This window comes from Nyctereutes procyonoides, unplaced genomic scaffold (assembly GCF_905146905.1).
Source record: "Nyctereutes procyonoides isolate TBG_1078 unplaced genomic scaffold, NYPRO_anot_genome, whole genome shotgun sequence".
NCBI classification, from domain to species: domain Eukaryota; kingdom Metazoa; phylum Chordata; class Mammalia; order Carnivora; family Canidae; genus Nyctereutes; species Nyctereutes procyonoides.
Window position 1 is genome coordinate 7,002,793 of NW_026575041.1, and position 21,792 is coordinate 7,024,584.

A 21,792-nucleotide genomic window follows, 5' to 3' on the forward strand; every position below is an offset into this window, starting at 1 on the left:
ACTCTAAGCATTTAGCCCTGGAAGTGTGGAGCGGGCATGTGTTGAAGATGAGGGAGAGGAGGACAAAGTAAAGGCCCACCTGCTTTGCATGCAATGTCATATACTGACTTCCACCTGGCAGGAGTTGGCTTGCAGATCATGGGGCAGGTGGGAAAAGGCTTCTATTATTCCCAAAGGGCTTAAAATCCTACACGGCTCTAAGAACTGATATCTATCTTTGCAAAGTGTGTCTACACAACTTTTGATAAATTTTGAAGGATAAAGAATATATGTGCAACTCTGGGGTGATTCCAGACTTAGGAAATAAATGCTGGACTGCCTGATGGGGGCACGGGTGGGCTCTCCAGGAGGGGTGGGGCTTCCCAAGGCATGGAGAGAGATTTCCAGTGTGGATTTGGAGGGAGAGACAACCACTGAGATGCCAGCTTGAGGACTGGGAACACGGTCATGGTGGAATGACATCAAGTGGAAATCCCTATGAGAGGTCCAACTCAGACACTTCTTCCCTGGATATGGGAAAAGGCATATTGATGCTGACTTTTTTTTTTTTTAAGAGAGGGGAGGGAGAGAGAGAAAGAGAGACTCTTAAGCTGGCCCAAGGAGGACTCAGTTTCATAACCTTGATATCATGACCTGAGCTGAAATCAAGAGTCAGACACTTAACCAACCGAGCCACCCAGGTGCCTCTAGTACTACTCACTTTTAAAGTCATGGGATCCCTGGGTGGTGCAGCAGTTTGGTGCCTGCCTTTGGCCCAGGGCGTGATCCTGGAGACCCGGGATCGAATCCCACGTCGGGCTCCCAGTGCATGGAGCCTGTTTCTCCCTCTGCCTATGTCTCTGCCTCTCTCTCTCTCTGTGACTATCATAAATAAATAAAAATTAAAAAAATAAAGTCTTTTTAAAGTCTCGTAGGTTGGGGCAGCCCTGGTAGCTCAGGGGTTTAGTGCTGCCTTCAGCCCAGGGTGCAATCCTGGAGACCTAGGATTGAGTCCCATGTCAGGCTCTCTGCATGGGGCCTGCCTCTCCCTCTCCCTCTGCCTGTGTCTCTGCCTCTCTCTCTCTCTCCCCCTCTCTCTCTGTCTCTCATGAATAAATAAAATCTTAAAAAAAATAAAGTCTCATAGGTTGAGCTTTCTGCACCACTTCCTTGGAGAATGCGAAAGAGTGAATCACATGCAGAACTTGGGGGCGGGGTTAGGGAGGTTGGGGTGGGGCCCTGGGGAGAAGACCCTCTCTGTGCTCTGCAAAGAAAGCAGCTGCCGCTAGTTTGCCAGGGAAGCAGTGGAGAAGGAGCAGCACCCAGCTTGGAGGGGTGCTTCCCTTTCAGAAGGGAACAGGAGACAATCCCTACTCTTTCTTTTCTCAAATATACTAGAGAGAGTGAGCCCCTAAGGCAAAGGGAAAGCTGAACCTCAGGGTTCACACACAAGGATAATCCAGTCTTGGAAAGTCACTGGCATGTGGCAGGTGTTCAATGAGCATCTTCTGAGAGGGGAATGAACAGCAATAGAGCTCCAGGAGTACGTTTCGACTGGGCCTGAAGAAGCTGTGAAAGTCCATGGGCACATTTTGGGTGGGAGCGGTGCATTCTTATGCAGCTGACAGAGGAAGACCTGGGAGGGTAGATGGAGGAGGGCTTGATACACCTGCTCTACTATCTGGCCGAGGTAGGTTTCATGGGCTCAGCCCATCTGAAGTGCCTTGCTAAGTAGTTTACTGGGTACACAATATACAGAGAGCGTAGTCAGCAGTGGTTGTCAAAGCGTGGAGGGATATCAGTGTCCCCTGGGAACATGTTAGAAGTACAAATTAATGGGCCCTAGTCCTAGACCCATTGATTCAGAAATTCTGGGAAGAAGGACCCAGCCGTCTGTTTCGATAAGCCCTGCAGGTGAATCTGATGAAGGCCAAAGGTTGAGAAGCACTTGTGTAGTGGGAACACTACACTTGTGTAGTTTGGACGGACGGTGGGTGGGTGGGCTGGAGAGGTGCGCATGAGGTAGAAAACTTACCTGGGAGAAAGTCTGTTGTGCTTTGAGTGTTGTGCGGCATTGCATACAGTGTCCTCTGAGGTGATGCACCCTCATACCCTCATTAGGGATGGGATACCCAGGCTCAGAGGGGTTAAAGGACTTGCTGAGATCTCATAGTAAATGCTGGAGCCAAGTTCCACACCCAGTTTGGCCCAACTCCAAAAATGGAATAGGATTTTTTTCCCACCACCACAGGTGCCTCCCAGCACCACCACAGGGTGATGGTCTGGGGAGCAGTACCTGGGGAGCCACAGGCTGTTTCAGGAGGTGGGGGAGCCTGAAGCTTCCCAGAGGGCCTGGTGATGGGGTCAGAGTGGGCTAACGGGAGGGCACGGAGGCCTTCTGCTCTTCCTTCTCTGCCCAATGACTTGAATTTACATAAGGTTTGCCATTCACACCAGGGAGCTGGGCTTAGCAAATGTACTTTCTGAAGTGACCAGCTGTCAACCCTGACTTCCAGAGCTGAGATGCTAAATGTGAGGTTAAGTGAGAAATGCAAGGTGAAAAGTTACCTGTATGCTGTGATTATAACGACCTTAGTTATTTTTAAAGATACGTTAGGAACATATAAAGGAAAGAAAAAAAATGCTAAAGGAAATTTTTGTCCTTTTTTCCAAGTTGTATTATGTGGTTATAATAATTTGCATGATGACTATGCATTTGTTTATTTTCAAAAGTGCAACTAGCAGAATAGGGAACAACTGTGTGCCCAGTGGCTCTCTCTGCAGGGCAGTGTCGGGCTCTCCTGCCCCTTGGAGTCTGTCCCTGGGGACAGTCAGGACCTCAGCTGGGGGAGGGCATGGCCTAGGAGAGCAATGGGGGCACAGCTGATGTCAGGGGTGCTTTGACATTCATCAGGCTAAGCCCCAGGGTCTTTGTGGCCTCTGGAAATGCCTCTCCAGACAGCTGTCACCTACATGGCTTATGAGGGACTCTGGGGCTGTGAACTTGAATCTTGCAGGTCATCCTGAGAACAGTAGCATCCAGAAGTGCAAACTCAGAGGACTGGCTCAAGGCAGTCATTACTCTCCAAACAAAGGCGACCAAACACCTTAAACACAAAATATTCTTTTATTTGTCAACGAAGGCTACACGGGATCACTTCTGGTTTTGTTTTTATGCCTTTTTTTTTCTTTTTTCTAGAAGGTATCTACATCTGCATTTATTTACAGCCTTGTCGGTATTTACACAGTCAAGAATACAGTGTTAGAAACACAAAAGTGTTGAGAAAAAAACTTCTCAAAATTAGTTCCAGACTTCAGGAAAACTATTTCCACATGGTAAGGCCAGAGTCTCCAGTGTTGGTCGTCCAGAGGCAGCTTGGGAGAGTCCTTTTGCCAAAGCTGCGGGTTCGGAAATGTTCAAGAACAGGCAGGTTTAGAAAAGTGGGACTCCGGGGTTGGGTGAATGCAGGGCTGCCGGGCACCACCACACATCTGTGACTCAGCTTCTGCCGGGGGAGCTGAGCCTGCCTGAGGGTTGGTTCTCTGCTGGCAATTTGCCCTCAGAATCAATCACATGTTCTTGGGGACCAAGAAGTCACCCAGCGTCATGCCTTTGGCATTCCAGAGGGGTAAGAAACCCAACGTGAGACCCACCCAGGCCTCCCCCCACTCTGATCTTCCACATTCATGATGAAACCTAAGAGCTACCGCTGTCTGGGGCGGTCAAGTACACAGGGCTGGTTTTTGAGAATGTAAAGGTTAGAGAGGATAAAGTTTCTATCACCTGAGCAATGAGTCTTTAAAATGAGTTTGCTGTGTTTTTTTTTTTTTGAAGGTTAAATGAAAGGGCCTTGAAACTATAGAGTTCTTTCTTTTAATCCCCTCCCGTCCAATAAAATATAGACAAGCATATAAACCTAGCTGGGAATTATGAACCTTAAAGGGAAGGCTTCCCTAGTGGGAAGTTCTAACATGGATCCCAACAGAAAGAAGAGACTGGGTTCTTTCTGGGACCTCTCAGGAGGCAGGTCCCAGCTCAGGACCAGAAGCCAGAGCCTGGGCTGAGTGGCTGCTATGAGGAATGGAGAGGAGATCCAACTGTGAGCACCGGGAGCTCAAACCCCAAAGCCCGGGATCCTGCAGAGTCCTGGCAAGCTCCTTCCTCCTGGGCACCAAGCTCAGCATCCCTGTCCTTGTTGCGTGGCAACCACAACTACGGGGCTGCAGATGTGAAACTGAATTCTGAGATTTCACATCGAAAGCCCTGTCTTTGCATAATGAAAACTGCCACCTGTAAAGGTGTTACTTAAAGGTCACAGCTGAAAAGGTCCTTTATAATTTTTTTTTTTAAGCGAATGTGATTCCTTGTTATGTGTCTCTAAAAACACTGCCCAGTGTTAATCCCCTTCCTTGCCTCTCCATCCCCTTCTGCTTCTGCCCTGCCCTATCCTGATTATTTCAACCATTTTCTACTTCTGGTCAGTCTCCTAGGGATTTGTTTCAAATTTTCCATTGCTAGGTAGACACCAGGCACTGGGCTGTTCCTTGGGTTAATTCTCAGCCAATGATTGAGAGGGGCCGACAAAGCTGAAATTCACCACAGGAGTTTCTTCCCCTTCCTTCCCTTGTCATGGCTCTGATCTCCATTGATGTCTGTCTGGAGGGTGGGTTAAGAAAAAGGAAATCTCACCTTATGAAAAACCAAGTTGGGGAATCATTAAAGTCCTGTTTAAAACAATGCCAGAGGGGCTGAGGGTCAGGGGCTGATGGTAGCTGTGGAAGGTAGGGAAGAAGGCAGGAACTCTTTCAGAATAAACCCTTTTCTATTAGAGGGCACAGAAGCTGACATCCTGTAGGATCATGAATGGGGGGGGGGGGTGGCAGTGAGGGAGGGCTGGTGGCTCCAAGAAATGGATGTCTGGGTTGCTTAGCGCCAAAAGGGTAGGTGCCATCAAGGATGGAATTTGATGCTTGGAAGCCACTCAGTGGGCACAGGCAACTCTGGCCTATGCCTTCAGACTCACTCTTGCTGTGAGATTGGGACTGCTGGTCTCAGCAGGACACACTGAGAATGGAGGCACTGTGTCACCTGCTGGCCCGAATGGAAGCCAACTCAGAAAGGCCAAAGCCAGAAGCACCAGCTCCAGTGTGAAACTGCGGTGCATAATGCTGCCTACCCCACACCTGAGATCTTTTCTCTAGAGTTTGGGAATGTTTCAACTTCTCCCCGCACAGATGCTGGGCCTCCTCGGTTGGGGGTCGCCCAGGAAAGGTAAAACATTATTCATTTACACAAAAGGAACACACAGCAATTCTCTGTGTTTTTGATCTTTAAAAGTCCATACTATTACTTTGGTGGGGGGGTTGGTGGAGGGTCAGAGGGTTGGGAAGGGTGTAGGGAGATGATTCATTCCCTTGGCTCCTGTGTTGTCTCTGACCTCCAAGTGGATGTCCCGCAGGTCTTGCCTAGTGTCAGGCAGCCAAGATAGAACTGACCAGCTAGGCTACTGGGCAGGAGAGCTTCACCCAAGGGCTCCTTATATCAAGAGTATGCTTTGAGAGGCGTAAGTCTATTTTGGATTAAAAAAAAACCCCATGTGTTCTTCAGGCCAAACTGCTTTCCATCCCATCCAAGAACGATCCTGCTGCATGGGAGCCTGCCACCGACTCCCAGGGACCAGGCATCGTGGGGCCCGAGGAGCACTACATCTGACTCAGGGGGGCTCCGGACCCAGTGGACAAACAGGCCAAGGTGCACTGTTGCAGCAGTGTGACTTTTTTTTGGAAACAGGAAGAGCACTTAGCGAAACGTATCCTCTGATCCCAGTGGAATGACGTAAGGCGAAACCTCCTCTCCCAAGCAGCTGCGCAGGCCTCCTTCTGCCAGGCAGAAACCAGGCTACGCGCTGCTCCGATTCTCATTGCAGTGAAGACCTTCTTGGTTTCATTAACTCGTGCAATATTCTGAAGACTCCGTGAGTAAGGCTATAAAGGTGCCATGAGCTTATCAGTCCAACAAGGTTTCCACGGGGGATAGCTCAGACTCAGAATTCATTTTCCACACTTAATGTAAATGTAACCCATAAAAGTCCCATTTTTCTAAGAAGCCCAGCTCAGAAGGAAGCATTTGGCTTCCCCTCCTGCTCTCCCAGAACCTCCTGTGAGTGGTAATGATGATGGTAATTAGGCAGACGAACCAGATGCAAGGGGCTTCTACCTCTTGCTGCTACTCTTCCCTCCTCTTAATGCTTCCCTGGCCCATTGGCTGCCGCATCTCCCTGGGCATGCCCCCCGGGGGTGGGTTGTGCCCATTCCCTAAAGGGCAGCCGCCTCTTCCCGACGGCCTCAGGCATAGGTCTTCACAGGGACAACTGTAGCCTGGGCTCCCTGATGTGTGTGAGCATAGGCCTGGGGAACCGACCCCAGTCCTGGGGCAGCAGAGGGGCAGGTGAGGGAGGGGGTTCAGTGACACTGCCAGGCCACACCAAATTACCTCTTTTCTCCTTTCTCCTCAGTGTCTCTTTAAAACCCTGGACAGACTCCTCTAGAGGGGAAGCTGTTTTAGAAGAACTTCACAGAAGGAATTTCCTGAATGCCTCACCTGCTGCATCCCAGCTGTGCTACTGGCCCATGTATGGGAGGCAGAGAAGCCTTCAGGAACTGGTGAGAAGACGCTTGGTTTATGCCTTCCTCTCTTTGGCTGACTTTTTCTTAAGCATCTTTCCAAATCAAAGGCCACCAAGCACCTCTCTCCATACTCCTATTTCTCAGTGGTGGAGCTGAGCAGTGGAGGGAAGATACCCAAAGTCATGGGGAGAAAGTTTCACCCAGGAAGGCAGGCTGGTACCTTTGCCGCCACTGCCATCCTTTTGCCACAGGTGGCCTGGCCCTCCCTGGACCTTGTGCCCAGGTGGAGGGTGGCTGAGCCGTGCTGGTTCTCACATCTGACTTTGGGAGAGAGGAAGAGGTGAATAATAAGGAACATCATGGGAAGACCGACCAACCACAGACATCCTGGGTGCCTTTACCTTTTGGGGAGGATGTGGCTCTTAGTCCCAGGATGTTATGTCACCAGACTGGGGGAAAGGACCTGGGGGACACTTTCTCCATCCCATCATGAGGCTGGCACCAACAACTACACAGGATTTGCAAAAGGGGTTGGGGGTTTCATTTAGCATCAAAATATAAAGCTTGGACAGGAGTTTGGGGCAACTTGAAAAAAGGTGCTGAGTGACACCACAAAATTCCCCAGAGCAAGATGAAGACATCTGTGATCCTCCAGAGGCACAGAACACAGTGAGTAAAAAGCCACCACTTGTCTGTGGGAGCTGAGCCAAAAATCCTCAGGTCCTGCAGACCCTCCTTTCCAGGCCCCCTCAGAAGTTTGGTACTAGCCCATTACTCTCTGCACCCCTCACTCCTGCCAGACCCCCACGGAAGAAAGGGTTGCACATGAGACAAATTAGCACAGACACTTGTGTCTCACATCACACCGGGTACCTAGGGACAGACAAGGACACACCTCAGGAGATGCGTCTCAGAGGGGAGAAATGTACCCTGACGACAGGGAAAAATCCTCAAGAACAAACGACAATAGAGTTTTCATTGTGATCACACTACAGAAAAAAAAAATACCTTCTGTTCTTTGCAAAAAATGTGTGAAGGCCAAATTTGTGTTTTTCTTTTCTTAAAAAAAAGGATGTTGCATGAGTTACAATGCAACCAGTATCTTTTTTTTTTTTTGTTTTCTGCACTTGTTAAAAAAATGATTTTTTTTCTTTTTTTTCCTTTTTTTTTTTTTTTTAAAGTACAACACAGTCAGGTGTGTGGCCACGAAAGAGTAGCTGTCTTTGGCAAGAAGTGCAGGCCGTGGTCCTCTCTGTCACCTCCGGCCCATCTCGCTCTGTCTCATGAAGTGGATGTTGTTGGCGCTGTCTGACAGTTCTGGGTACTGCTCCACGGAGATCACGAAGAAGCCGTCGTAGCCTTGAACCCTCCCTGTGTTCAGCGCCTGCTGCTTTTCCCCCTCTGTCCAGGCCCGCAGACCTTCCTCCCCTTCCCGAAGTCGCTGCTGCTCGCGGGCCCACGCCTGGCGCACGGCCCTCTGCCGGGCCAGCTCCAGCACCCGCGCCTTCTCCTCATCCAGCGTCGTCCCGTAGCGAGTGCTCAAGCACAGCGCCCCGTACTGGAGCTGGATGTCCGTGTAGCGTCTAGTCCTGCCATTGAGCATCGTGTTGATCTGGGACACGGTGACATTGACGCCATTCTCCAGGGTTCGCCGCCCTCCACTGAGGCCCAGGATGGCTAGGTCGCCTTCTGAAGGCCCTGGTTTCACGAAGTAATGAGTGTCCACCCCATCAATGGTGAAGTGCAGATTCTCTAGGTAGTGGGCGTTGTTCAAGATGGCAGCAACCCTCCTCCCATCCTCGTTGGCCACACTGATGATGTCTGTGGTCACTCGGCCATCCTTCAAGGCAAACTTGACCCCTTTGCCGAAGACTGAGCCACTGGATGCAAACTTCTTTGTCTCCGGGGCCTGTTGGCAGCTGGTGATTGTGGAGCCATAGAGCTGGTCAAAACGTTCTAGGGTGACAAAGGCCTTGAGCTGCTTCTGCACTTCACACTGTACGCCGAGGATAGACTGACGGGAGAGGAGAGAAAGAGAGAAAGAGAGAGAGAGTGAGACAAAGGGGAAACCTCTTCCTCAACAGCCTGAAGGGTCAGCTTACATTACTAAGTCAAATCTAAAATCTATACATATTTATTAACCAGTAGCACCTAGCCCTACCACTGACCACTAGAACATTCCACCATCCTTCACCCATCCATTCACCCATCCTTCCATTAGGAAACTGTTCGTGGGACATCTATCTACTCTGTGACATGTCCTTTTCTGGGCACTGGAGGGACACCAGCAAGACAGACAACATCCCTGCCCTTGAGGAATGGTGTTGGTAGGACACACTTGCAGAAGATGGGGCCAAGGAGGAACCTGTTTAGTGGGGAAAGACAGATTTAAAAACAAAAACTCTAATCAAATGTGGATAACTGGTGGTCTAAGAGAAGTAGTAGTAATTAATAACTATAGCTCATATGTCTTGGTCTTGGAGCAAAAGAAGTCACATTCAGTATCTCACTTGATCTCCACCATAACTTTATATAGTAGGTACTGTTATGACTGATTTTACATTTAAGAAAACTAAGTCTCTGAGAAGTTGTAAAGGACCCACAGTACTAATACTAGTAAGTATTCAAGCCAGCATTTGAACTCAGGTCTGTCTGATTGTTGAGGTTCAGTTTCAAGGCTCAGATCGTCTCTGCCTGAAGGTGGAGGAAGGAGGCGAAGAAGGTGGGGTTCAAGGACAGATCCATGCTTGAGTTGAAATCTGAAGGATAAGGGGATGATGTAAGACAGAGGAATGGCAAGGAATGCGTTCTTGGCAAGAAGGCTTAGTAAGAGGAAAAGTGGTGATTTATATAAACTCTCTTACCCTGTTATTGTTCTCTGTCGTGTTAGTTTTAAGGAGGGCCCCTGCCCCCATGGTGCTTCCTAGGGGCTCCTCAGATGCCCCTGCTCTTGGCTGCTCTGCGGGACAGATTGGGCCCTGTCTCCGTGTCATACCCCCTAGCAGTCCCTCCCGGGGCTCAGGGAGCTTGGCAAAGCCACGTGCAGGCAGGCTCTGAGGCCTTATCCGCAAGTTAGGGAGAGGGCTTTAGAAATAGGCCCAACGGCTTCTCACTGAAATTAAGTCCTCTTTATAATTAATAGAACCCTGTCTGTGAACAATTATTTCCTAGAGTTTCACGAAAGCTGGAGTGCTCAACAACAAAGATCTCCGATGCTTGCCAAGGGCAGAAATCAATAATTCATTGACAGGCGAGGTTGGCAAACAGGCCGTCAGAGACTGGGGCTCCGCGCTGGGGAGAAGGGAAGCGGGGAGGAGCTGAGCTGCTGGAATCCGCCCCCAGCGCAGCCAGGTCGGTCTAGGGGGGTTAGTGGGGATTGGAGCCAGCCAGAGGGGCAGGGCTATGGCAGCAGGAAGGCGATGGGCTTTTGTGGTGGGGCACACTGGGTTCTCTTGCCTTTCCCACTGAGTGACCTTGAGCAAGTTCCTCTCTGAGCTCTGGTCTCCTCAGCTGTAAAGTGGGAGAAAATGCTCACAGGGTTGTCTACTTCTCTCAACCATTTGTTCATTTGACGAAAGTTTTGGTGCTGGGAAGTAAAGTGGGTCCCAGATAAGACGCAGTGTTTGCCTTCTTAGGGCTCACGGTCTAGTGGAGAAACAGGAAAGAGAACAGGAACTAAAGCAAAGTGTGGTGGGTGCTTTGAGAGAGGAGAATATAGGGTGCCACCAGAGCCAAGAGGTGCAGAATCCCATTCTCCAGAGTCTAGAGGAAGGAGGTAGCTAAGGTGAGGACTAAGGAATCAGGCTGGAGTATGATATGGATGCATTAAGTTTCTGGCTGCCAGTGGCAAGCCATCTATCTATCTTGCTTCCTCCCTGGAAGGTTCCCCTGCAGGCCTGGTCTCTGCCTGATTCATCCCTGCATTCACTGGGTACAGCCCAGTGGGGCATGGAAAAGTCAGCTCCTAGTACATATATTATGTAGAGGGAAGAAGGGGGTTGGGGAGGGACAAATGAACCAAAGGATGCCCGAAGTGAGGTGTGGGATAAAACTGTCTTCAAGGACCCTTACAGCTATATAATTCAGTGAGTCTTTAAAACTGGGTCATAAAAGGAACACAAGAGAAAGTAACATTTGTTTGAATGCCTACAGACAGATCCCAGTTTGAATCCCAGCTCTACCCTTTCCCTTGCCATGTGGCACTAGAAAGCCTCGGGCATTAAATCTGTAAAATGTGAACAGTAATACCAGGGGATATTTGTGAGTTAACTTGTGTAGAAGACCTCAGGCAAGTTCAGGTGCCCTGGGGTTCTCAGAAAATATCACATTTGTATTTAGAACACACACCTTCCCTCCTTGCGCTTTTGCTCTGGGCAGAGACAAAGGCTCATTGTTTTTGGAGAATTCCAAGCTCAGCGTAACAGAGAAAAGTTAATAGAGCTTATGTGGGTCTGTGCGCTGTTCCAGCCCGGCCGCAGTGGCTTGCCAGTGGTAGGGTATCTGCTGCACATTTTCTAGCTGGCACTGTGGATGCACCACATCGATCTCCATCAGGGGCCCATGCTTTCCTGAAAAGCTTCATAGGACCCACTCCTATAATGTCTGAATGGCCCAAGGGTAGGCAGCTATGTGTGTAAATTACCTTGCTGTTGTCCCACTCCTGAGTTTTCATCTGGGTGTGGATGAGCTCGTAGGAGGGTTCCATGGCATCCATGTCTGGCTTGGGGTAGCCAGGAATCACATTGTGTAGCTGGAATCCAAAGGTGAGGAGCCAGCTGTTCACATCTGGGTGGGAGAGAAGCAGACATGTCCTCATAGAGTAAGTGGACCTCAGAGGTGACATATCCCAATAAATGAGCCTAGAGTTAGGCTGCAGGGGTGGGGTGAGGGGGTGGAGGGTTGCAGGTGGGACAATTAACTGGTACAGGCACTCTGGAAAACTCCCATGGTTATAAAACTGCACATATTCTCAGGACCTAGTATCTCCCTTCTAGGTACGTATCCAAGACAGCATGTATCCAGTAGAGCCTATGTTCCCTGGTCCCCTGTTCTGTCTGTCACTCCATCTCCTGGGACCTTGGCCTCACACATGGGGATGGGGGAGATACCTCCACATCCTCCCCAAGCATCGGCAGGACACACTTGCAGAGGACAGACACACCCAAAGGGAAGATGTAAATGAATGCTTTCCAAGAGAAAACTCACTTAAGAAACAAGCAATGAGATGGCCTGCACCAAAGATCAAAGAGTCCCACTCAACCCCACCCCTACCCCCACCCCTGCCCCATCTTACCTTTCATTTATTCTCGGACATGACCGCAAAGGAAGTCACTCAACCTCCCTGTGCCTTCATTTTCCAATCTTTAATACTGGGCTTGAGGATCTAGCCCCATAGGCACTGGTTTCATTGATGTTATAACATTCCTGGGGGGTTACTAATTATAAAGTATTAGGTAGAGGGACAGGGAGGATTTTCCCATGAGCCTTTGGCTCACTGAGAAGCAGAATCAGGGAAGCCAAGACGTAAGGAAAAGAAAGAAGGTGGGTACCTTCTTGTCATCGGCTACCTGGCCCACTGCTGCTGAATGTGCCCAGGACCATGCTACCCACTCAGGACCCTGAAGGAGAGACGAGACGTGGGCATGCAAAATATCGACACAAGAAAAAAAAGATGAGAGGAGGAAAGAAATCTTTCAGTTGGGTGGGCTGACAAGTCTTCACAGACATTGAAAGCTGTACACATTTTGTGAGGCTTCAGCAGAGACGAAGGGGGCGCTTCGGGCAAAGACCGTAGTACAAGGCAAGGCCCGGAGAGGGGAGGTGAGTGCAGGGAGTGTTCAGGTAATGGGAGAGCAGTTTGGCGAGGCAGAGAGAGAACCAGAAAAAAACCTGGCTGGAGGAGGAAGAGCCTGGGATGGCAGGCGGGAGCTGATTGGGGGCCTACAGGAGACAGCCAGCCAGCCAGCCTGTGTCCCAGCATGGTTCAGCCTTCCTGGAGAAGGGGGCATCTGGAGATGCTAAAGCATTTGTTGAGCAGAGACTCAGAAGTCAGGGTCTGGGGTGGGAGGGATGGAGCGCTGAGCCTCAGAGCTGGCACTTCTGGGCTCTGGGTATGCAGGCCTGCTTTTGGCTTCTTCCAAAGGAGACACATCCTTGGTCAGGGAGGCCCTGCTCAGGGTCCAGGCATCAGTGGAACTGTCTTCTCCTAGTACCCACTCAGGGCACCCCAGGGATAATGAGTGTCCTTTGGTGTCCCTGCCACCATTGCATCCCATGCTGTCTTCCCATTCGAGAGCCTCATGCTTTCCTTTGTTTTCGTTTATTTTGTTTGTTTTTTGGATGTCCCAGAGCCCCTCTCTTGGGTGTGAAACCTGGAGGTACTGGGGTGGAGGGAAGGCAGGAGGGGCAGCTTAGAGACCCAGGTTCTATTTCTAGAAAGATCACATAAGGGAAAGAGCATGATGAGGCAAGACAAAACCCAGGTCCAAACTCAGGCTCCCCGGCCTGCAGACTGTGTGAACTTGGATAGTTTCCTGTTCACCTCCCGGAGGTTCAGTCTCCTCCTCTGCAAATTGATGGCAGAAGTGGTTTTCACCAAGCCATGGAGAAGAACGCCATCACGCAGCAGGAACCCTTCTAAGTCTGTTACAGGCAGGATCGCGTTTACTATATTCTGAAGTCCCAGCTCGGTTCCTGGCCCAAAGAAGGTTCTTTGTGTTCCTTAAAACCCAGGCCTCTGAGTCCCTGGACCCCCGTTTCCTCATTTGTGATACGAGGCACTTGGACAAGCATCCCTCCAAAGTCCCTTTCCTCACCGGGTTTTTGCGAATCTCTGATTCTATGAATCGTGGCAGATGGTTTTTTAGGAAATTAAAACAAACAGAATGGCGGGGGTGGGGTAGATCCCCTACGCAGCCATTTTGCCCGAGGCTGAGAACCTACATCTGAATTTGTAGTCGGAAAGGAAAACTTCTATGAGGAATGCTACAAATTCCCAGGAAACCAGGGGGCTGAAGAGAGGGCTGGGTCTTAACTGTAAGTGATGGAAGGTAGGAACATTTCTCATTATGCCTTTAGGAAAAAGTGCTGAAAATTGATTTATTCATTGGTTTTTCAACAGCATTTTTCTGAAGGGTTGGGAATTTTACTCTTCCTTTTTATGACATCAGAGATAGACCTTTTCCTCAAGTCAGAAAGCTCCTTTTTACCCATCAGCCCCAGACGGCAGTGTGGCCTCCTGGGGCGGTGGTGCGGAACAATCTCTTTCACCGTGTGCACACTACAAAGTGAATTCCATTTCCAGAAGGAGGATTTTGGAGTCAGAGCAGAGTTCTACCCCCAGCCTGGCTGCTTCTTAGTGGGCCAGTTACTTTACCACCCTGACCTTCACTGTCCTCCTCTGAGAATGGGCCCAGTGATCCCATTCACACAGGCTCCATGTGAGGGTTAGTGCAATAGTGTGTGTCATGTGTCTGTGCTGGACATTTTGTGGTTGCCTTTGCAGCATCCCATTCGGCCTTCTCACTCTTTCCTTTTGGGGTATCTGTGTGGTGGTAGGGGTGCTGATTCCACCTATGGGGGCAGCAATGGAGCATGTGATCTAGGCTGAGCCATTCAGTGTGTTTTCTTTCTCCAGCTCTACTGCTTGGTTCAGGGGTTGTCATGTGATCTAAGCCTATCCCACTGGAGTATATCTCGGGACCAATGAAGGAAGTTTTGGGGAAAAAAATGCTCTTTTTATTGGTGTTATAGCTGGATGTGAGTGAGGTTGCATGTAACTCATGTGGAAGCCAAGAGGTTTAGTGAGAATTAGTGGTATCTTGGTTTTCAGTAGCAAAATGCTTTTCTGCACCATTTTTTTTTTGACTTAAGTAACCTGCCAAGATACCTCATAAGAGACTCATTGGAGGATGAGGCAGGGGGGATGCTTGATGCAGACAGATGTAATAGAAATGTCCTCTAAATCTTCTAATTTTTCTAGGGCTGCCAGCAAGTTGAGCTTAGTGAAACCGTGTTGGGATATTTCTCTTTCCCACAGGTCCCAAGTGTGTTTTCACCACCACCCCTGCCCACCACTGTGTTCACTCTTCTGCCTCACGTGTGGGACTCCTGCTCTCAACGTGACAACCTGGGGTACTTCTCTGAAAGAGAATCCTCCAATCAGTGTTAGCAGAAACAGGGTTCAGAGTAGGCCAAGTTCGGGGGACGAGGCAGCCACATCCCTTAGGGGCACTTATGTGAGCTGTCCCTGTCACGCTCTCTAGGCTTTTGTATATGCAGTCCTCTGTCCTTGGATTGCCTTTCTCCCCAGAACCTGATGGGTGTCCACTCCAAAGTGGACCTCATGCATCAGTTGCTCCCTGATTGCCAAATGTGTCTCCTGTGTTTCAATGGCCATTAGCTCAAACCTTTATCCTGGGCCCCTCACACTGGACAGCAACTGTCTGTCTCCCCTCCTGCAGTGTCCATTCCTGGAGGGCAGGGGTCATCTTTCTATCCCCAGTGCCTAACACAGTGGCTGCCCAGAGGAGGCATTTGTTGAATGAAAACGAAACTGCCTTAAAATAGGGTGCAGGCATAGTTGGCATTACAGGAAAAGCAGAAGGAGGCCACCAGGTTTGCAAGTTGGGATGTGCCCGATTTGCACCAACAACGAAGTCTCTTTTATAAAAAGTGCTGGCTTTATCCAGACCGGAACCCCCATAGCTGCTCTGATGCCTGAGGTCTTCCAGCCGCTTGCTGGCTGGACTGTGGCTGCTGGAGACATTTCTGGCATGTGTGATCAATGGGGACACTTATATTCCAGTTGGTTTCATACTAGTGGAAAACAAAGCCCACTTTTTAAATCAGGGAAGAACACGAGCCAGGTACTATGCTGGGCAGGTTATAAAATGTATCTCATTTCACCCTGGCAACCATCCTATTGGGTAAGCTTTTTTTTTTTTTCTATTTGTCCACCTGTTCTTTCCCCTTCCTCTTTCTATCCTCTTTGAATATTTTTTTAGTCTTCACTTTACTTCCACTATTGACTAATTAGCTACGTCTCTGTTTTATTCTTTAGTAGTTGCTCTGGGACTTACAATATGCATATTTAATTTACCAGTGTCAGTGCAGGTCTTCTAACTTTCACTTACAAATCAGGAAACTGGAATGCAAGGAAGTAATGTTTGTGACTGTCCATAACTTAGAAATGGTGGACCAGTTCTGTGTCCAAATTCTGAGTTTTTCATTATATCATCCCAAATAAGAAAACGGATATTTTTTTTCTTTAGCTATACCTTCACCCACCTTATTGGGGGGAACTCCTAGCCAGCCTGATTGCTGGGTCAGGAACTTCCAAAGTGTATTCTCAGGGGCATCTCTAGTGAAACATTAGGGTGTCTGGTAAAAAAGGGGGCTTCATGCTCAAATGTTTGAGAAATAGTGGGTAAATGTATCAAACAGTTCTGTTTAGTACAGGACTTCTCAGAGCTTTTCATAAGCTACGTTGTGTTATGAAAATTTAAGAATGGTGGTTGCTCTGTCAAATTAATTTGATGTCAGTACCAGTTTTCCCAGGATATTTCTCTAAACCAATGTTTCTTTAAAAATACTTTGGAAAATGCTGTTCTAAGATAAAGACAATGTTTCTTGTTACCCCATACCAGCTTCCTCAACAAAAGCTTCCTCTCTCTTGGCAAATGACCAGAGCAGTAGTGGGTCCTGCCCTTTGAATGAGACCCAATCCTCACCTGTCATGAAGCACTTGATGTCCTGAGAGTTGCTGATGGGGTTGTTGTTTTTAAACATGTAGAGATTAAAAGGCATGATGTTACTGCTACTGAGGTGCTTCCACAACTCATGGTCTGGGCTAGTCCAGCGACCAGCCAGCACATCATAATCCCGCCGGCCCATGTGGATGAGCTTGGTGAGTGGATCATAGAGGCCACCGTGGTACCCGATGATTATCTGGAAGTTGGGGTTGGTGTCCATATAGATCTCTCCATAGGCCGTGTACAGAATCTGTTTGATCATCAAGCCTGTTCCACTGAAGACAGCAAGAGGGGTCCCGATGTTGTCACAAGCTATGTAAAACTCATCACCGCTGCTCAGCTCCATGGCAAAGAGGTGCCCTTGCAGATCGTAGTAGAGGGATGTGATCTCAGAGCTGGAGTGGTTGTAGAGGTGGGTGACCTTGGTGGGGTTTGTCAGGTCGGCATAGAAGAACTGCAGGTGGTGGCTGTGGCTGCTCTTGCTGGACACCCGCCGTCCCAGGCCATCGTAGCGGTACCTGACACTCCAGCCACCAGCTCGGTTGTAGGCCTTGATGAGCAGGCCAGCTGAGTTGTACTCGAAGACATCCCCACCCCGCTGCCTCAGGAAGCCATCCTCGTCCATCTTGTACTGCACATCACCCAGCCTCGTGATGCGGTCACGGAGGTCGTACCTCAGTGGGGTAAGCCGTGCACTGTTGCCAGGGCTCAGTAAGTGCAGGTTCCCATTGAGGTCATAACTGTATCGCCAGAGTGGCTTGTCATTGATGGAGACTGTCTGCAGCTGGCCATCAGCATCATACTCATAGGAGTAGCGGGTGGTATTGGCATAGGGTCCCACCTTCAACTCTTTCTTCACTACTCGCCCCATGTTATCATACTGGACAGTCATCCAGTACATGAGAGAGCGGAAAATCTCATACTGCACTTCCTTCATCCGGCCATATGCGTCGAAGTGTTTGGTGTGGGTCATGACCGCTGTAGTGATGATTTGGTTAATGTCATAGTAGATAACACCAAACTTCCCAAACTGCTCTGTCTTGCCTGACACATCATCATAGCGATAGAGATCGATGGGCAGCGGTGTCTCATTGATTACAGCCTGCATGCTGGTCACCCGGAAACTGTTGTCATAGTTATAGTCAAAACGAGCATTGACCATGCCTTCCTCAGTGAAGCGGAAGATCTGGCGGTCAATCAGGGGCCCAATTTGACGGTAGCGGATGGTGCAGGTGAAGCCCTCATTCTGTAGGTTGATGGTCTTCAGCATGCCTGCTGTCTCGTCATAGGTGAAGCTCACCTTGGTGGTGTCATACAGCATCTCGGCTAGCTTTGACAGTTTGCCATACTTGTAGATGACCCTGCGACCGGTGCCCAGGTAGAAGGTGTGGAGGAGGTGCCCGTCCTCAGTGAAGTCCTGGATGACTGAGGCATTGCCCTCGGGGGGCTGGTAGATGTTCCTGTAGTAACCCACAGACCGGATGGTCTCTAGTGTCTGCCGGGCCACATTGGGCATCGTCACGGAGGAGAGGCGGTCGTTCTTGTCAAACTCAAAGATATACTGCCTCTGGCTGTGGAGGAGCAGCACCATGGACTAGAGGGAGAGGAAAACAGAGGTGAGAGGAGGAGGCGGTGGAGGGGAAGGGTAAGTCTGTGCACTTAAGACTCAGAGGAGAGGGGGGAGAAAAGGCCAAGGAAACTGATGGTTCTAAGCTATATCCAAACTGCAGCTTTCTAACCAATGCACCACAGAGTACTGCAGTGGAGATACAAATGTACTAAGATAAGGGTGGCTCAGTTGCTTGGATGTTCAGCTCTTGGTTTCAGCTCAGGTCATGATTTGGGGGTTGTGGGATCAAGCCCCGTGTCAGGCTCAGTGCTAACACAGGGTCAGCAGAATCTGCTTTAGATTCTTTCTCCCTCCTCCTTTCCCCCTCCCCACTTGTGTGCTCACACTCTCTCTCATTAAAAAAAAAAGAAAGAAAGAAAGAAAAAATCTTAAAAAAAAGATTTCACTCAGCTCTTGGCCCTGGCACTCAGGCCATCTGTCCTCCTATGGTAGGCAGCCTTGTTTATTCACCCCTTTGTGTGGTACAAAAGTGACGATTTTAGTGAGTGCTGGTGTGTGAGAAAGGCTGGGAGCAGTGGCTAGCAGTATGGCAGCAGCCTCTCTCTTGGCTTCCTTGCTTCAGATTCCTTCTCAAGTCAATGTTCCTACTCAGGCAAGAATGATTTTCCTGAAACACAGCCTTGACAGTATCTCCTGTTGGCTAAACCACTTCTGTTGACTCTGTGTGGCCCATGGGCTACAGACCACAGCTGGGAAGGGCATTTAAGGCTTTGCAGGATCCGTTATGCAGGAGCAGGTCATGCACCCACGCTGGGGTGGGGCAGGCTGTGATGGGAACAGGGAGACCTGACTCCTAACAATGGGCTTCTTGTGTGGCCCCAGGAAGGTTTGTTCCCTCTGTGGGTTGGGTTTCTCAGTATGTTGGATGACCTCCAAGGTCTCTCTTAGCACTACCATAGAACATGGCTCTTGGAGATGCTCACCCAGCACAGGGTGCGGAAGACTGACCACAGAGCAATCATGGCACTGGCCCTGGGCAGCTGGCCACCAAGCGGGAAACAAAGTAAAGATGTGGGTGCCAGGACCTGGGGCCTGAGGTGCAGGCTCTTTTTCAGGAATAAGTTAACAGGTAACTGACCTAGAGGCATCCAGGCAGCAAAGCTACCATTTTCTCCTATTTGAGACCTACTTTTGCTGTTAGGGCTTTTCTGATTCCTAGCCCCTGGGATGAAATAAATCCTAATCTGAAGCAGAAAGGATTTACTACAGTTATGCCTACCATTCAAAACTCAGGATTAATCACCTCCTGCTTAAGTCCTGATCCCTAGGCTTCTGCTCTATTCTCTGTGACCAGATCACCCTGTGTGTCCCAGACCTAGGCGAAGACCCCTGCCTGGGTCCAGACCCTGAGTCCTGCTCTGTGAAACCCGTTAGTGCTGGGCTTCTTCCCAGGTCCAGTCTATCATGGGAGGCTTTCACAATCTCCTGCCCCAAAACTCCCACTGGCCACACCATCACTCCAATCTACCCAAATGCTTGTCAGGCTCCTTGTTCTCTGTTGCAGATTTTTCTGAACATTATCCTTTTGGAGACCACATGTGTCTAATCCATCCCACTCAGGTCAGCAGGCTGGGCTTGGCCATGGGTTGAGCTGTAATGACTGGCCTATGGAGTAAGGCCAGTGATGGTGAGGTGGACACCTGCCTTCTCTAAATAGGTGTAGCTCCACGTCTTCCCATCAGCGAAGATCCTGGATGTGATGCGACCTGCCTGGTCATATTCCATCCTCTCAGACATGATGCCTCTCTGGATGCCAGCGATATGGCCCCCTGGGGAGTACGTCACATTGACACCATTCAGCCTGCTGCTGGGTGACCAGAGGCTGGGCCGCCCTGCCTGGTCATACAGGATCCGGAGAGTGAACTTGCGGTGGTCATCATAGATTTTCTCGGTGCGGGTCACGCGGTCAAAGTCTAGGGACAGGAGGTTCCGGTTGTGAACCTGGGGAAGGGGTAGGAGGAAGAAATGAGTTAATTTGGACATCGAAAGCTTTGGTGTGAGCAGACAGGGTGTGGGTCCTGGCTCTATCACCTGTCAGTTCCGTGAAAGGCGAATAATCATGCCAACTACATGAGGCCATTGTGAGAATAAAGTCAATACAGGTGCTGAGCAAACAGTGGTGAGTATTGAAGACAGTGCATATCATTTCCTGATGTGTTTCTTCTAATGAGGACAAAAAAAGCAGATGCTTCTTGACTCTCTCCTAAAATGGGAGAGGCCAAGTAGGTCCAGCAAATTCACACGTGACCCCATTTCTTATGTGCCAGGGAATGTGTTTACTGTTTGGCACTGAGGAGACCAGTAAAGGGACATGCTCCAGCTCTCCTGGCAGGTGAGTGACTGCATCTGGATGTGACTCTCACTATGGTGGCATGCCAACAAGTACTCAGGGGGCCTCTGAGTGTGTCTGCCCCTTTTTGGGGCCTTGAACTTCCCATCCTCTCTGGAGTCTCTCCTGCCCTCTGCCACCATAGTTAGGGCTCCCTGGTTGCTGGGGTCAACTCCCAAGGTGTCTTCTTCTTCCTGAAGGCCCTGGTAGGCATTGTGCATTTGAGTCTAGGACAGCTTCTCTGGCTGTGGGCTGCCTGGGGACAGACGCAGTCCTAGCTTTGGCACACTTTACTCCTGCCTCTAGGATCAGGATCCTCTTGTATGATCTCCACCTGAGCTGCTAGGTCAGCACACAATTCAATTTCCTTTTGGAGTTAGGGATACGGGGCTCCCGCTAGGGCAGCAAGGTCAGGATTTTTCATAGTTTAATAAAGAAATCTACTTCAGAGGCCCACTTCTGTATTGGGATCCACCCTGTAGGCACTGGTTGCCCCTGAAACACTGCCAGCTACTCCAAAGCTAACATGCTGGTCCCCTCTCATTGGTGATAAGACTTTTGGGCACATTTTCTGACTCTTTCATTAGTCGCAAGTTAAGTTTGACAAGTCGTAAGAAAACACAAGAAGAAAGCAGACGATGTAGGTCACATGATGCAAAAGCACACTGTGGACGACGGCAGCGAAATGCCCTGCAGGGCTCTGCGTGGTAAAAAGGGCTCAGGTCTAGCATTTAAGGCCAGGATTCCAGCCTCAGTGCTGTGACCCACTTTTCTGTGTGACCTTGGGCAAGCGCCGTTCCCTCTCTGAGTCTCGTTTTTTTCCTCCGTGAAACGGCCGAGCTACTGTGAGGACTGAAGCAGCCCAAGTAAATTACCTAGTGGAGTTCTGGGTGCACGGAAGGTCCCGAATTAATGATTGCAATTATTTCCATTAAGACAGCAAATGATCACGGTCATTCTCAGAGAAAGTAGAGACATGTGTGTTTCCCCCTTCTTTCCAAACAAATTCTCAAACCTTGAAAATAAGGATTTATAATGATGCTGAGACAACTTTAGCTGTGAATGGCCTGGTTATAATAAGGTTGCCTTCCCAGGGGTAATCAAACACAATTGTAGAGCAAAAACAGTGTGGCAGACAATTCCCAAGAAAAATCGGAGCGCTGGAGACTGAAGCTGTGTTCTTTGCCTGGAGGGCAAAGGAAGATTCAGGGTTTGTACCACCACCAATGACGGGGGCTATTTAAAAGCATCTTTTGCAAGGTCCCTTGTGACTGCCCCCTTAGGGGGTGCCACCCAGCCAGCTGCCCCCTTCACCCCCGCCAGAGGACCCCTAGTGAAGGGGAGCTAAACCTCTGTGGCAAAATTAATAAAATTGAATTAAGCAGCTCACTGGGGAACCGCCTAATGCTTCCTGTGCTCGGCAGCGGCGGCAATGAGATTATTTTACATCTTTCTTTATTAAAAAAGTTCCCAGT

At 49.5% G+C, this 21,792-nt stretch overlaps 1 protein-coding gene across 9 annotated transcripts in view; it reads right to left on the reverse strand.

Moving 5' to 3' along the window:
- Nucleotides 1-3,087: 3,087 nt before the first annotated feature.
- The window catches only part of TENM4 (teneurin transmembrane protein 4), a 733,541-nt gene continuing 714,836 nt past the window's right edge, over nt 3,088-21,792 (reverse strand). For all 9 annotated transcript variants that reach the window (XM_055320381.1, XM_055320386.1, XM_055320385.1 and 6 more), the window contains 4 exons: nt 19,633-19,929; nt 16,338-17,952; nt 11,249-11,391; nt 3,088-8,620 (listed from right to left, as the gene is read on the reverse strand). In XM_055320381.1, the coding sequence (XP_055176356.1) occupies nt 7,862-8,620; nt 11,249-11,391; nt 16,338-17,952; nt 19,633-19,929 (2,814 nt within the window). In that variant the 3' untranslated portion in view covers nt 3,088-7,861. The remainder of the gene's footprint in view (nt 8,621-11,248; nt 11,392-16,337; nt 17,953-19,632; nt 19,930-21,792) is intronic.